At 38.6% G+C, this 16,781-nt stretch overlaps 1 protein-coding gene across 1 annotated transcript in view; it reads right to left on the bottom strand.

The window, feature by feature from the left end:
* Positions 1 to 614: 614 nt before the first annotated feature.
* The window catches only part of PPP1CB (protein phosphatase 1 catalytic subunit beta), a 29,955-nt gene continuing 13,788 nt past the window's right edge, over positions 615 to 16,781 (bottom strand). Inside the window, exons 3-8 of the mRNA XM_048935161.1 lie at positions 15,872 to 16,102; positions 15,426 to 15,530; positions 7,941 to 8,012; positions 4,473 to 4,624; positions 2,814 to 2,948; positions 615 to 2,378 (exon numbers count right to left, since the gene is read on the bottom strand). Coding sequence (XP_048791118.1) covers positions 2,274 to 2,378; positions 2,814 to 2,948; positions 4,473 to 4,624; positions 7,941 to 8,012; positions 15,426 to 15,530; positions 15,872 to 16,102 — 800 coding nt within the window. The 3' untranslated portion in view covers positions 615 to 2,273. The remainder of the gene's footprint in view (positions 2,379 to 2,813; positions 2,949 to 4,472; positions 4,625 to 7,940; positions 8,013 to 15,425; positions 15,531 to 15,871; positions 16,103 to 16,781) is intronic.

The raw sequence follows: 16,781 nt of genomic DNA, 5'->3' as shown, positions 1-16,781 counted from the left end.
TTCAGGATAATACCTCTAGATATGGTAACAGTTTAACAAGATAAGTATTTCTTATTTCTTTAGGATACTTAAGAAGAAAATTATACAGCACAGATGCTGCTGCAAGAGGAACAAGTGAGCATGTCAGGTACTCACATAAATGGAGCCATATATACCTAGTCTTTTCATGATACAGAAGATATTACTCCAGAAACTAAGGAAAAAGACAGAAAAGTTAATTCAGTTGATGGGTAACGTTCTGGAAAAATGCTGGCAAAAAACAGCATTTTCAAAACTTGCAAACCTAAATCTCAAGTAAGCAATGACTTCAGAGCATGAAGTTACCTCATCAAGGCTTAAGGAACAGATCTGAATTACCTCATCACACACCAACACTGCATTCACTCACTCTCCTGTCATCAGTGACTTTCAAAAGAAACATCTGAGCAGTACTGCATGTAATCTACCTCTATATTTTATACTGCATTAAACCGGTGCTTGCTTCAAGACATGGTAACTTAAACTACTGTTCAATAACAGACCAATCCAATATACATCAGCAATGTGTATGCTGCATTAAAAAAAAAATTCCACACTTAAGAGCAAATAGTAGTAAAATAACCAGACAGACTTCATTCAAATGAATTAGACAACTTTTACTAAATGAAAAAACTACATTTAAAATATGCATTTAAAACAAAAATGGAATTAGAAAAGACTTAAATCCATTTTGAAGAACTTGCTCACTGTGTCAGAAAGCAATATAACTCTTGCATTATATAATGTGCCAGTTCATAAAATGCAAGTTACCAGAATTCTCAATTTAACGTTTTCAAAGACAATACTGAAGTCGAGATTTTCACATCTACTGATGCACACTTAGAATGGTATAAATCTGAAGCCTTCCCCCAAAGAATCTTACAAATTCAACAATATTCAGTAAAAGCTTTTGTGTTTATATCCAATAAGTATTGCATCCTAAAGCATCACAGATCTGTGCCTTTCATTTATCCCTCTATACTTCGTATCTTTTCTATATCTTGCCATTTACCAATGTTTACCCCTTTGAGAAAGGAGAGAACTGAAAAGAAATACTGCATAACTCTCAATCATGTACAGAAATTATTGCTACTATAGTACACTACAAAGCAGAAGTCTATACAATAGTATATGAAATTTGATCATGAAAATCCAAAGGATAAAATCTTGAGTGACATAAGCCTTACAATCATGTTGGACATTCATTTAGCAGTTTTAGCTCACTACTAGTAAGCTGGCCTATTGTCCATTGGTGAACATCCATTTAAATACACCCTCTTATGAAAAAGAATGTCAGCTTTCAAAGGCTTAGCAAATAAGGATCTTCATGTTCTGTGGAACTACGTAAAATGAATTCTGATACAGGTAGGGAGTTACCAGTTACCTGGAAGCTAAGCATGCCAAAGGTGTTTCATGCTAATAAAACTAAAGCCAAGGTACCACATAATCAAGTTACCAACTAATAGGCAATACCATTTTTGTCCTAAGTTAAATGATGTGCCATAGCACAGTGTAACGTCAATAATTTAAAACAGCGTAGTGTACAAATTAATTGTGTGGCAGTTTAAGTTAAAAAGTCAAGGCAGGTTTTCCTATCTCAACTTACGTTGGCTGTCAAGCTGTCCAGTCTGGGCATGTCAGTAATAATTTGCCTTTTAATCACTACCATACTCTCAACCTTGCATTATAGTGGGGCACATATTTGAGCGGCACTACTATGAATAACATGAGGATAGAGGGAGGATAAGAGATCAACGGATCTTCTAATTCCCTTCCATATTTCAATTTCAAAGAGAGCCAGGGAATATCACCAGATACCATATTCGCATCATTCTAGCTACAAAATAACCAAAGTAAAAGCAATCAAGCAACAATAAGACCACATTACACAAATGGAACATCATGCTCTCATCTGGTTTAACTATCACATCAAGTTTTAACTGGGATGTTGGTCAACTTTAAAAACTGTGGTAAGTGTGAATATGCAGTTGCAATAGGTTTTTTAATTTTTTATTTTATTTTTTACTCTATGCTGGATATTAGAAGTTGGAGCTATACTTGTTACAATACAGTGTCGCACATCTTTCTACTAGAAAAATTAATAAAGATCCTTTACCCGTCTCTTTAAGTTAAACGTGTGACATCATAAAGGGTGTCAAATGGCTGGATGGTTTTACAGTGCACACTTATTATATACTGTAATATGGAGTTTTGTCCTTGACAGATCTGATGGTTTTTCTACATTATTCCTTTCTTCACCTCTTCTTCGGTGGATTAGCTGTGCGAGGTGGAGTGACTGGACGCCCAGAATTCAGTCCACCATACTGGTACTTGGCTTTCTTTTCAGATGGCTTCAATATCTTAGAGAAAATAAAGAAGTTCTTTTGAGTCAGTGACAGCTGAGAACATTTCAAATACCCTCAAGTCAATGTGAGGCCTCATTCAGAAAGAACAGGGTGGGGGAGGACTAGAAATCACAACACGACCGTACAAGTTCCTGAATCCTACAGACAACAGCACTAAGAAAACTGTTTCTAACCTCTAGCTCCACCATTTTACTGTGGTGGAAGGGAGAAAAGAAAAGGAGCTCAAAATATCGCATCCAAGGAGGAGCAAGGAATAAAATTTGAGCAGAATAACCGCACTAAATGAGTGCCATCCAACCAATTGTGGATGATAAACAAATTACTCAAATAACATTGAAATGAGCATGGAAACAGAGGCAACAACAAATACTAACACCTCACACACAGTCCAACACTTAAAGGAACACTGAATGTACAAATGCATCATACCTGAAAGGAACACATCAGAGTTTCGTCCACACTCATCATGCCACCTGCATTGTCAAACTCTCCACAATAATTTGGAGCTGAGAATAAGGTGACCAACTGCCGTTTAGCAAAGAATTCATATCCATCTTCAACCACCTGTCAACATCAGAAAAATTAATATAGCTCACAAAAACCAAAAGATGCATTTGGAAGAAAAAGGCAAGTTTTAAGGCAAACAGTCCTTCTACTGAAGACACAAGAATTCAGCAAAAATGTATTTTATCTCTGTCTTTAAAGAGGACAGATTCACTCTATCTGAACAGTGAGTGCCAAATCAAGTAGATTTAACTGTCTGACTATCCTAATATTAGATATGCATCAGTTTCACTGTTGATATCATTGTACTTGGAAGTCAGTTTACACACTGTCAGTTTAAGGAATTCCAGTGTTTTGTTTATATGCAAACTTGGATACATTTGACCTACGGGCTCAGAGCACAAAAGGTCCACATATCATCTTAACTGCAACGGTAACCATGAAGTTTCACTTGCAGTACAGTGATGGTCCTACAAAACTTCAGAGTAGCCAAGTACAGGCTTTTGACAACTTTGATGGTTTAAAAGCAAGCTGGTTCTGCTGCGCTTTCTCTAAGAGCACAAAACACTCTTAAAATACCGCAAAGTAGCACAATACATCAGCTAAGGATATTCCCACTTCCCTAGAATAGAACCTTAACATAATAGACTGAAAGTGATACACAACAGAAAACTGCAGACTTCAGTCGAACGCCAGTCTTTTGAAAGATGTCATACTTTTATAAAGAGCTGAAGCATCTGTATGAATACAAAGATACTAATGGTAATCACTGTGCAGTTGAGACATCTTAGTAACTGTTCTACACACTCATATTTTCTATTGTTTTTAGCAGTAAAACCCTAAGAATGCAAGCGTTCTGACAGAGCATTTGAGTTTAACTAACAAAATTAAAAACCTATTTTTCCTTCATAGGATGCCAGAGCTTTTAAGATCAACTAAATAATAAAACTGGAACATTACACACAAAACTGAAACCCAATGCCCACCTAAGCAGGACATTTGCTTAAAATCACCTCCTAAAAATTGCAAACAAATAGCCTGAAGATTGTCCATGCCTAAACCAGTTCTGTTTTCTGCGTATTTCAGCAAGTAAAACAAGCCTATGCCAAAGTACTCTATAACTAAATTGAAGGCAAAGTTTATGTCCAGACCTGTTTGTAGAAATGTTCAAGAATTACTAAATACCTTCATAAAGACAAGCAGAGATAGTTATCTAGTAGCTGTGGCTTAAAGCATGTAATACTGAAGTAAATTCAGTAATGCACAACTCAAACTTCAGTGTCATTCTCAAATTTACTTTGCCACTTTTAAACTACATATTTCACCTCTAGTATTAACATACAGTAGTTTAACAGTAAACAGATGAGACACAGATCTGAGGAAATCTAATGTTAACATTTTACTTAATTGACACGAGATAGTCAGTTCAGTGAGCAAACAAGATGCAGACTTACAGTTCCTTTATTAGGAACATTTTGTTTTTCCTAGAAGCAATACAAAATAAGTTTAAATACATGCTACACATAACCAATATCAAACACACACGAAGTCTGAAGTTTTAAGCAGTAACAGAATCATTCCTACCTGGTGAGCTCGACAGATCAAATCCAAATCGTGACGATTCAGAAATTTACTGACCACATCAGCACCAAAAGTGAAAGAGACCCCGCGATCATTCTCACCCCAACCTTGCACATCTTTGTCTGGGTCAGACCACAGCAGGTCACATAGTAAGCCTTTGAAAAATAACGCAAATGAAGATATTATTAGTCTTAAGAGGGCAAATACAAGTAAAATAGATTTACTGTAATCGCCAGAGCAGCTTTCCTACAAAACAAAACACACCCTAGCAACAAATTCAGCAGTATCTGAATTTTGACTCAGGCAAGATGGTCTGCCCAAGTCTGGAGAATACAGCAAGGTTTTTTTTCCTTTAAAAATGATGGTACCTTGAGATGAAAAAAATCAAAACCAAAGAACTCTGAAATAATATTTACTTGTAACATTCAGCATATTTACACAGAGCATTTGAGGAATTTAAAAAACAATGCAGTACAGCAAGTTTTCAAAGGCCACCAAAAAACCACCAACTTCACAGCTTGCCAAGCAGCTGAGTTTGACAGACACACTGAACTGTCAAATCCTATGCAGGACCAGTCAGAAAAAACCACAGAAATTTGTACCAGAAACTTCTGAACATGAAACCTTTCTTACCATACATGAAGAACCTTGACTGACTAAATCAAAATTTAATTTCATTTTCAGCATGGTTGAACCGCCATGATTTTTTTAAGAAGTCTCATGCCAAACAGTTTGGAACCTAAATTCAAGTAATTAAATCTTTATTATTTTAACATTGGTGAATGCCTTTTCCCAGCTGCCAACAAGAGGTCAACTAACACTGGAGTTAAATTTTGTACTAAAGATGATCCTTTAGTCCAGTTGCAACGCCTCAGGCCAATAAGCTGCAATACAAACAAACCAAAAAGCATTCAAACTTTATCTCAATTGACATGAAACTGTACTCTCTCTGCCTCTGATGACTAACCCGTAAGTATTTAAGCACTTAAGTGCACTGTTTCACAACCAAAAGTAGGAATCAGCTGGCTTTGCTACCAAGAGTTCAAAATTTGATTTCAGTGTAAGCCAGGTTATAAGCTACACAAAATATTGAAGACATTCTTCTTTACAAAGCAAGATCTGCAAGTTATAATCAAGAATATCAATAGAATATCGATAGCTATCGATAGAAATAGTGCTACTGTTTTATTTTTATATCCAGCTATCAAGTTGGTGTTTGGCGACACAGAGACGTCTTTAACAGAGACCAGCACTTTGCTTTTAGAAAACAACTCTGAGTATGAACAACTGCCTTTTAAATCAGGTATCTACCTCAAAACAATCTGCTGAATACAGACTGCATTTTAAAATGATTTTACTGAAATTTAGTCCTATGCTGAATATATTTTTCACAAGTTTCACTGCAGCACCTGCTGTTTTCTTAGCTGGGATTTCCAACAAGTGGCAGAAGCTGCCAGTCTGAACTACTTAGAAGTACTTCCTTTTCTACTGCCCCACCAAGATACCAATCTTTAGAGTCACACACAGAAAAATACAAATCTGTCCTATAATCTTTAATAGCTGTATAACAGAATCCTGCAAAAAGTTAGTCTCACATATACAACTGAACTATGCCAGTCAGATGAGTTTATTTTTAATAGCAATACCTACCATTACAATAGCTTAGCCTGACTGGAAGAATGTAACACAGTAGACATGAGATATTCAAGATTACATAAAAGAGGGAGCTACAGGTTCCCAGTATGTGAACAGTGAGCAATGTTAACCAAAATAAATAAATATATATATACCTAAATATTTTGTGAGGGTTAAGTAGTACTCTTGGAGGCAACTGATTTAAGTCACTGTAAGAAGTTAAATTTGGATAAGTAGCTCCTAAACACCATGAAAAAGCCATGAAAATAAAAGGTCTTTAAACTGCAGTTGAGATTGGAATGGCTTTTTCTATCACACTAGAAGAAACCATTGTAATGATCTAATCTTATCAGCACAAGCCACAAAAACATCTAATAATTTTTGCATCGATGGGAGCCATCCCTCTACAAACAGCTTTCAAGGACCTCAACTGTCACGGTGAGACTGCTTCAGTTTACTTTCTGCAAGATTTGTTTCCATTCAGTCATATTTAACGGCTTCCATCAGTAGGCCCAAAAGAACAAATCCTTCAATGTCCCTGCCATTTTAGCTCTACTGGAAAACATCTGTCTGCTTCTGAAAACCAAATGAAGACAGTAAATCAGTGATCAAAAGCTTCACAGCTCCCCCCACAGCCCTCTTTTTCCTTTAAACTCCCTATGCTTATTTTTAGGAGGTACTAAGAATACATCACTTTAGATGAGTGTCCATGGAAACTGGAACTACAAGGGCAAGGGCATTCCTGAAGCGGGGGTGGCTCAAGCAGGAGCATCAGCCTGTTGAATAAAACTACCTCTTCTGAAAGCTCAGATAAATGTAAAGTTTGACTCATTTGTAATGACATTTACGTTGATATGGAGTGAACTATAAATAGTGTAAGAGGAAGAACTTCAAGAGCCATTTATACTACAGAAACACTCATTTACCAGTCTAGTAATGCATCTGTTTCAAGTGTGCATATACCATCTTGCACAGAAGTGTAGTTGATCGAGGTGCAGTAGACGGATTGAAGTCAGACCCTGGATTACTCCTATGCACCAGCACTGAAGACATTACAGGAAATAGAATTTTTCTTTTACAAGGTTTAACTATAACATCGTTTCAAACAATGAAGAAAAAAAAAAGAAAAGCTTTGAACGTGATATTTCCTCTAAGTTAACTTCAGGCTGTTGTTGAAAACAACACGTAAAATCTCACTGTACTGCTTGACAGCTTTTTTAATCCTCTAGTAATAAATCTGGAATAAATGGGACACTAAAGAAGATGTTTAATACCATTCAAAAAGAGAACAGAAAGCAGTGGTAATTTGCATTCACTATCTATAAGCAAAATACAATCTCTTAGCAAAAGAAAGTTTCAAGACTACTGAATGACACAAGCAATGTAATTCCAATGACAGTAAAGTTGAAGAAGGAGATTCTGCTAGTTAAACGGGGAAGACATGTTTCTACTGGGCTCAGGTACAGAGAGGCTCAAACATTTCAAATAATACTCCGCAACCTTTAAACAATTATGTTGATATATTAAAAAGTTTGGGTGTGTCTAATCAAGACAAGAAAAAGAATGAATTGTTTAGTTTTATTTGAACATCTAAGTTTGCTTTAAGGCAGGCGTGGATAGTTTGTTATGATAAGCAATAACAACGTGGGCAGTAACCCCTAACAGTATCAGGTAACTGAGTCATCACGAGCAACAAGATTTACGTTCTGCACAGAAATAAAGCAATACTGTAGTGAAACAGAGTTAATGACTTCAGCCACTGCACTGCCTGTACAGGAATTGATTAAACCTACTTCATCTCAAACACACATTTATTGTGAACTCCAAGCCACTCACCTGTGTCAGGAACATCTGTAGGTCTCATAATTCTCCGGATCTGCTCCATTGACTGGAGATCTGGAGACAGTCCTGTAAGAAGAAAAAAATCCAAGTGATTTATATACATATTTTACCTGTTAGAAAGGATTCCAGAGAACAAACAGGTTTAAAGACAGATCATCCATTGTTTCCACTGCAATACAAACAAAAGATTGTTCTCACTAAGACCATTAGGCTCCCAAACAGTAACACAAGTGAAATTAGTGAGGTGCTTTGTTTTCCTACTGTGATTTCAGCCATACATAGAATTCTACAGGTAAGTAGATTCACTTCAATAGCCCATTAGACAGAAAACCACTGAAGGACAATTTTCCCATTATCTTACACATGTAAAACAGATGCAGATCTGTGCAACCAATTTACTTTTAAAAAGCTAAAGAAAAGTATAACACATCCAGCTTTAAAACACCATAAGGAAAAGCAGCCAGCAGGTATGACTTACATCGCATTCAACTGACAAGACTATTTCAAAATGTTACCACACACTGAAAGGCTGGAGCACCTTCCCTATGAGGGCAGGCTGAGAGAGCTAGGGCTCTTCAGCCTAGAGAGATCTGGGGGGACCTTCTAGCAGCCTTCCAGTACCTGCAAGGGACCTACAGGAAAGCTGGAGGGGGACTTCTAAGGGCATGTAGTGACAGGATGAGGAGAAATTGCTTTAAACTGAAAGAGGGTAGATTTATCCTAGATAGTAGGAAGAAATTCTTGTGAGGGTGGTGAGACATTGAAATGGGCTGCTCAGCAAGGCTGCAGATACCCTCTCCCTGGAGGTGGTCAAGGCCACGCTAGATGGGGCTGTGAGCAACCTGGACTAGTGGCAGGTGCCCCTGCCTACAGCTAGGGAATTGGAACTACATGATCTTAAAGGTTCCTTCCAATCCAAACCATTCTGCGATTGCATCAGTTGAGCAGCAGCCACTGGACACTGTAAATGAATAATAGATTTTGCAATTGCAATAAATCATGAGCACAAAAGGTAGTAATCTACTACAGCTCAGCTGCTTAGTCATTCATAAAACCACAATGTTGATTATTCAAGTCGCTGATCACAAAGAACACACCTCTTTTTGTATAGTTTCACCCTATTAATATTTAATTGCAGCAAATGATGGGGTTACCAAGTTGCTCTGAACTCTTCAGGTACATGCTCCCTCCAGAACTGTTTTTACTTAAGGCATACAGGCATAAAAAAAGACTACTGGATGGATGCACTAGTGTATTAACATAACATTAACTAAAGGTTCTGAAGTGAGTAAAATATTTATATCACTTAGGCTAAGACCACCTCGTTAAGGAAGCCACAAATTTGAAAAGAGCACTTAGTTCTGACATATGATAAAACATTTTTTATACTAGCAAGTCATACCCATTTTACTCAGTCCAGAATTTTGAGCATAACAAGAAATCTGTCACTCGAAAGGAACTGCTATGTAACATAATCTCAGCTGACATCTAGGATAGGACAATAGCAATGGATGCATTGGATGAACAGAGACTTCAACATATTTGATGTAAGGAAGGATTTGAGAAATTTTTCCAGTATTAAGATTTTAGATGATTTTTATTGAAGTGGTCTTCTCATAAAAGCCTTCTACCCACATCAGCTTGCCAAAACCATCTTCATGATAATACCCTTGAGGTTGTGAAGGATGGCAGAATATCTAACTTTAGATAAGGCATCAAAGGAGTTTTAGTCTATTACAAAACAATACAGGGAGAAAAACAAATTCAAATCGACAATCAGCTTTTAAACTTTGACCCACTTCTCCCTCCCCAAATCTGATCCATTTGCATGTAGATTAGCACAAAGGTGTGTGGGTTCTAGGAACTACCACACCCTGAGATAGTAATGGGCAATCTCAGTTAAGTACAGCCAGTTTGTGACCTTCTTTGGTGTTACAGCTCCAAGCATCCCAGGTTACACCCAAAACATGGAAGTTTTTCAAAAGAAAAATTTTAAGACATGTCTCAACCCTGTAGCTGTTAAGTTCTACATTATTCTACATTGCTGTAAAATCCTAAAAACCCAAGAAACTACCTGAATGTTTGTAGACCTCTTCATGGCTTATCAAGAGGCTGTTTGTCCCCAAAGTAACATTTCCTTTGCACAAACATGAATAACTCGTGCCTGAAATTCACATCTATGGGCAAAAATTGTGCATGATCAGCATCAAATGAAGGAATTACAGAGGCAAACCAGTTGCTGAAAGTCAGGTCAAGTCATTACTTCTACAGTGATTGCTACAAACCATGTATTGAAAATAAACACAACTGACTTAAGCTGTCCTGTCAGAATGACAGATAAGCATTCAGCATACAGTCTTTTTGAGGTGTAAGAGCACACCTTTCCTAATGGAAAACAGAAGCAAGTTATTACTCACGGTAGACTCATCAAATTCAGGCCACAGACTTAAAACTACTCATCAGGTAGAGCTAGTAAGGTAAGACTGATTGTAACACACTTTTACATAATAATCCAGAAAGCTCCTCTGCTCTTTGGATACTACATATGAGAATCAAGACTCCTTGCATCATGTCAGTAACATCATGGTCTTATCTATCGTACAATCTTATGTGTATCTACTAAACTGACACGAACAACATCTTAGACCTTAAATGGTCAGACAAATGTGTTCAGTCAACATAAAACTACAGCACAGCATGTAATCACAAAAGGATATAATCACAAACATGCTCCAAAAATTAGAACTAGAATATGGTGTCAAAGAGAACAATACTGTATATCACACAAAGCAGAGTAAAAGGGAGAAGGTGGGAATGGTTATGGAATGAGCTTTAATAAGGTGAGATGAAGATCGAAGTCAGAAGTAGTCTTTGTTTCAGAAGTGAGGACAGCTTTGAAAAATAAAGATAAAACACTAAATTGAAACACAAGAAAGTTTCAACCTAGAGGGAAGAAGGAGGCAAGCTGAAAGAATATTTGGAAAGATCCTTAGGAAGCAAGAACATTTGGAGACAGGAATGGCAGGAAAGGTTTGATTACATTGTGATGTCTAGGAGAAATAGCTGACAGGATTTCAAACTACTGTAGAAATCTACTGGGATAAATTAGGTGCCTTTATTTACTATGCTATGCAGTTTTGCAAAGTTTTATGATGTATCCCGTCGGACAACATTTTTTAAAGAAACTATGCAAAAATGCACAATATAGTAAAAAAAAAAAAAAAAAAAGCACTACCTTATATCTACCTGCTAGCTTCAACCTCCAGCAGAGTTAGTGTTGTTGACTCAATGTTTACTACAGTAGTAACATCATGAAAAGGCGTTGACAGTCCATGACTTCGGGGAATCTGGAATGTAGTCTGGACAGGGTTGGAAGAGAGCAGAAAAAGGGCAAAGCTTAAGTGCTGAATGTCCACTTTCATTGATTAGGAGCACACAGCACATTTCAGAAGCTTTTCACTTGATTTCACGGCCAAAGATAAGCTGTGATTGGCAGTGTTCAGTATTTCAGGTACAGGTGAAACCTGTACAAGTTTAAGTGACAATTAATATGTGAAACAGAATTTACTGTTCTATTGAATAAGGGGATCCTTAAAGCATACATGTAAAATTTTCCAGCTTCCTTAAAGAAGCAGTGAACCATCCCCACTATACCAGTATTCCTTTTTCTTGACAATAACTTGCTAGGCTTCTTGTTCATAATTCACATCTGATACTTTGTGTGTATATGCAGCTTCATCACAGAATACAGTATTCTACTTGACCTTCTAAGTATCCTTAGTGACTTTCTACCATCTAAGCTTAATTACTTACCTGAAATATCTCAATATTTTATCACCTTTTTTTTCCTACTGTTCCAAAATAAAATAAAATACAATAAAGTACAAGGATGGTAGAGAAATATATTTCAAAAAAGTATGACTTACGACGGCTTCCTTGGTGCATAAGAGATTTTGTATAAAGGCTGCTCTGAAAGCTACGCCTCCTTCTTTTATTCTGTTGGCTTATGATCTAAGAGGAGAAGTTGGTGATATGGCAGTAGAGGTTGAACATTCCCATTAATAGTTACATTTTGTTGCCATACGATACATGTCAGCAGAGGGGCAGTCTGACAAAGTGGCACATCATATGGAATTGCATATCATAAAACGGTTTGAATTCTAATGGACCCTTAAGATCACCTAGTTCCAACCCTCCTACAATAGGCAGGGGCATCTCCCACCAGACCAGGTTGCTCACAGCCCCATCCAGCTTGGCCTTGAATGCTTTCTTTTTTGGGGGGGGGGGGGGGCGGGGGGGGAAGGAAGATGGGGGCATCTACAACCTCTTTGGGTAACCTGCTCCAGTGTCTCACCACCCTCACAGTAAAGAATTTCTTTCTACTATCTCAGATAAATCAACTCTCTTTCAGTTTAAAGCCGCTTCCCCTTGTCCAGTTACTACATGCCCTTAGAAGTCGTCCGTCCCCAGTTTTCCTGCAGGCCCCCTTCAAGTACCAGAAAGAGGTTTCTCTAAGATCCCCTCAGAGCCCTCTCTCCCTGAGGCTGAAGAGCCCCAGCTCTCTTAGCCTGCCCTTGTAGGGTAGTTGCTCTAGCCTTCTGATTATCTGTGTGGCCCTATTCTGGACATGCTCTAACAGCCCCCAGTCCTTTGTCTGTTGAGGGCCCCAGAACTGGACACAGCAGTGCAGGTAGGATCTCAGGAGAGTAGAGTAGAAGGGCAGAATCAACTCCCTCCATCAGCTGGCCATGATTCTCTCCATGCCAGAATACAGTTGGCCTTCTGGGCTTCAAGCATATGTCGCTGACTCATTAAATCTTTCATCAACTGACACTCCCAAGCCCTTCTCCACCCAACCTCTATTTGTGCTTGCAACTGCCTCGACCTAGGTGCAGGACCTTGCACTTGATCTTGTTGAGCTTCATGCAGTTGGCATGGGACCAACTCTCAATTCTGCCCAGATCCCTTTGAATGGCATCACTTCCCTCTCATGTGTCAACTGTACCACCGAGCTTCGTGGCATCTGCAAGCTTCTTGAGGGTACTCAGTCAATTTCACATGTGAAGCAAAGGTGTCTCACTGAATACCTCCATGTGATAAAAAGAGCACCCACTGACATTTGCTGAACATTTATGAAGACCAAACGGTGGACGTTAGCACAGCGAGGCACTGAGTGGTGTGTTTCAGCAGTAGCAACAGTGTCATGAAAGACAAGTCATGTTCCAGACAGCCATGCACAGCTGTCATACCACAAAAATGAGGAGTACCTTGATCAGCTCAATCACGTGAATTACAGCCAGGGAAAATACATACAGAGCTGAATACTGGCTTCAGTGCATCGGAAACTATGGTGGGAACACTGGAACACTGCAAAACTTATACCAGGTGGCTCCCATGAACGCTCTCACATCAACAGGAAGAACAAACCCATCAGGACAAATACTAGGCTGAAGGTGACAGTTTCGCAGATCATGTCATTACTGGTGACAAGACACTGTGAGCAACAGTCATAACAGCAGTCCATGAGAGGTGACGTGATTCCCCATCAAAGAAAAAGTTCAAAATACAGCTCTCAGTAGGTAAAGTGAAGTGCACTGTGTTTTTTTTTTAGAATAGGAAAGGGATGACTCTCCTGGATTTCCTGGAAACTGGAGAAGCCACATCAACTCTGCTGCATCCCAACGTAGACTAAACTGAAGGCTCCAACTTCTAGAGTCAGGTGAGAGAAGAAAGTTCCTCTTGCCAGGCCCCATATAATTTTCAACAGCGTGGAGCACACTGACAATCTTGGCTGGACTGTCCCTACAGCATCCACCATATAGCCCAGATTTGGCACCTTGAGACTCTCATCTGTTTGGGCCGATAAAAGATGCATAGGCAACATTTTCCTTGCTATGACAGCATTGTTGCTGCTGTGCAACATTGGATCACCTCCACTGGTGCAAGTTTTTATTTATTTTAAACAAGTACAGCATTTAAGGCTCTTGTTCATTTCTGGAAAAAGCGTGTAGCTAATAGTACTGTGCTAAAAAACAGTGTTTCGTTGCTGAAAGTTTGCTTTATCAAGTACTGCCACTGTGCTTTTTGTATCTGCTGTAGTTTCCATGGGAATCAATGGGAGGCATTACTTTCAGAGCAACCTATAAATCCTCCTTGTAATTGCAACCTTTAGCTCCTAAGACAAGTACCAGTTAAAAAAGAACAAAAGACCCCCACCCTTCAATGGAGAAAAAAGTAATTTCCCTAACACATCAATGCCACCTGGATGCTGCTATAGACTCAGATGTCTACCACTGTGTTAGTTTCGGATTTACAAAGGAAAGCTAACACCAAGTCATTCTTAAGACTGATAAGCTTAGAGTAGCAGGCACTGAAGGCAACACCTGTCAATACAGAATACAAGTGTAGGCTGGATCAATCCATACAGGCACAACCCTCAGAGGAACTTGAATGAAGGCAGGGCAGCAGTCATCAATACAATATCACAGTTCAGAGAAATCTGCACAAGAATTTTGGTTAAACATTATTTCTAAATCCTACTGGAGCTGTTCAAACCAAGTTTCTGCAGAGCTCTCACAGTTTCTGTTCACCTCCTTGGCAATGCAGATATGATACCACACCAATTCTGGATCAAGCTGCTAAGTAAAGAAGGCAGTTGCAAAGATAGACGGAAAACAGTGGGATAGTTCTTGCCACTACAGAAGTAATTTGTAAGCACTGTCAGTTGTTCAAGTTGTTGGAACAGTACTCTACAAGGTCCCAGATTCCTCTAAGCATCACCAACCAGCAAAACATGGGGTGTTTCCTTTGACAAAGAGTGCCTGAGTTAAGTCCCAGTGTGGGAAGAAGTCAAAGCTTTCTTGCAAATCAAACACCTTTTTTCCTCCACTACAAGAACTGTATAGCAATGGGACAGGTGACCAGAATGTACGTTTTCCAACAGTCGATCTCCTTTGGTGTCGGAGCCATGATTGATCCCATCCAATGTCAAATGATGAAACTCATGATTATGAATTCAATGATGAAATGATGATTATGTGGTCTCAGGGGTCTCTTCCACCAGCATCCTACAAAACCAGCTAAAGAGACCAAGACCACAGAGCTGCGGTTACTTGTGAAGCTTTTTCTTTCACTTCACAGCTAGGGATTCCAGTATCTGCTGTGCATCAGTAAATAGTTTTGGCAACAAGTCATGAAGCAAACATCAGGCATGAATTCTCATGTTCAGAATCCTCCAAAGAGGGATATGTATTGACAGGAATACTTAGATGCATTTGCCCTTCTGAGACAAGTGGTCATTTATGACTGGAAAGCACAACACCTGTTGGCTGCCAGATGTACAGAAAAATGGAAGACAACAACAACCTTTGCAGACAATATACATCATCAGCTAAAAAGGAAGTATGCATATCCACTCAATTTGATACAAAAATTAAAGAACAGGTTAGAAACAGCCTTTAAAAGTAGTCATCCATTTACCTCCATGACAGCAGAAGATCTTCTCATCCACAATGGCTGCAATAGGCAGACAATTAAAGCAGTCTGTGAAGGTCTTCCAGAGCTTAATGTTAAACCTCCTCTTACCTACAACAACAGTGTGAGATATGAGGAAAAGATGACTATTTTCTTAAAGCCAGCCTGCAATATATATCACAACCCGATCAAGGATGTAAGCTGTCTTCACAGCTTTATTTCTAAAACCTGAGTACACTTAGAGACTCCTACAATACCATTTCAAGGACAACAGAATAGAAAATAATTTCAAGTTTAATATCCTTTTGATGCGCACTTCCAGAAAGTTTCAAAGCAGGTTCACAGAGCACTGAAATTCTTACAGCATATGAATCATGAGTCATTACTGTAAGTACTTCCAAAACACAGTATGAATATACACCAGGCTTTCAGAAGAAATAGGTCTAACTTACATTCATCATAGAATCCATAGATCCGGTTGATGCTAGCACACTCGTGATTTCCTCTTAAGAGAAAGAAGTTCTCTGGGTACTTGATTTTATATGCCAGAAGTAGGCAAATTGTTTCCAGAGACTGTTTGCCTCTGTCTACATAATCTCCAAGGAAAAGATAATTTGCTTCTGGTGGGAATCCTCCATATTCAAATAGTCGAAGCAAATCTGTATACTGACCATGAATATCACCTGAATAAAGACATTTATCAAGGGTTAGTGCAACAATGTCAAGAGCAGACACATCAAGAGCTTAAATCAATTACTTAATAGGGGATGGTGGGGGAAAAAAACAAAACAAAACAACAACAACAAAAAAAAAAACAAAAAAAACCAACATTCTCCCTTAAAAACAGACTGACAATAGGTACCAGAAAAGTGAAAACTATGTTATAAACTCCTAGAATGGCCTGGGTTGAAAAGGACCACAGTGACCATCTTGTTTCAGCCCCCCCCCCCCCCCCCCCCCCCCCCCCCCCCCCCCCCCGCTACCTGCAAGATCACAGTGTTACTATGTTACACTACAAAACCAAGGACTTACTAAATGCAACTAACTCACTATTCACAGAACTATTAAGTCAGTTGGGACACTATGAAAATCTGAAAAACCAAAGCTAAAGAAGTTACCAAACTATGCTTAAGCTTTCCAACCATGCTCTCATCTGGTTATATAGAAATGAAGTCAGAAAGACAGTCAGCAATTAAAACACCATAACACATCGCATCAGACTAAGCAGAAGTTACCTGTGAGTTGCCCATAAGGTCAAAGGTGGTACCAAAGCTCTACAGTAACTTGTACAGTAGATGTGATATTTCAGCTGACAGTAGAACTCGTTAACATTAACAAAAGTGACTGAATGCAAAACAATAA

The sequence above is a fragment of the Lagopus muta genome, chromosome 2, assembly GCF_023343835.1.
Source record: "Lagopus muta isolate bLagMut1 chromosome 2, bLagMut1 primary, whole genome shotgun sequence".
Classification (NCBI taxonomy): domain Eukaryota; kingdom Metazoa; phylum Chordata; class Aves; order Galliformes; family Phasianidae; genus Lagopus; species Lagopus muta.
The sequence above is the reverse complement of the archived record's forward strand: the minus strand, read 5'-3'. Positions and strand labels throughout refer to the sequence as shown.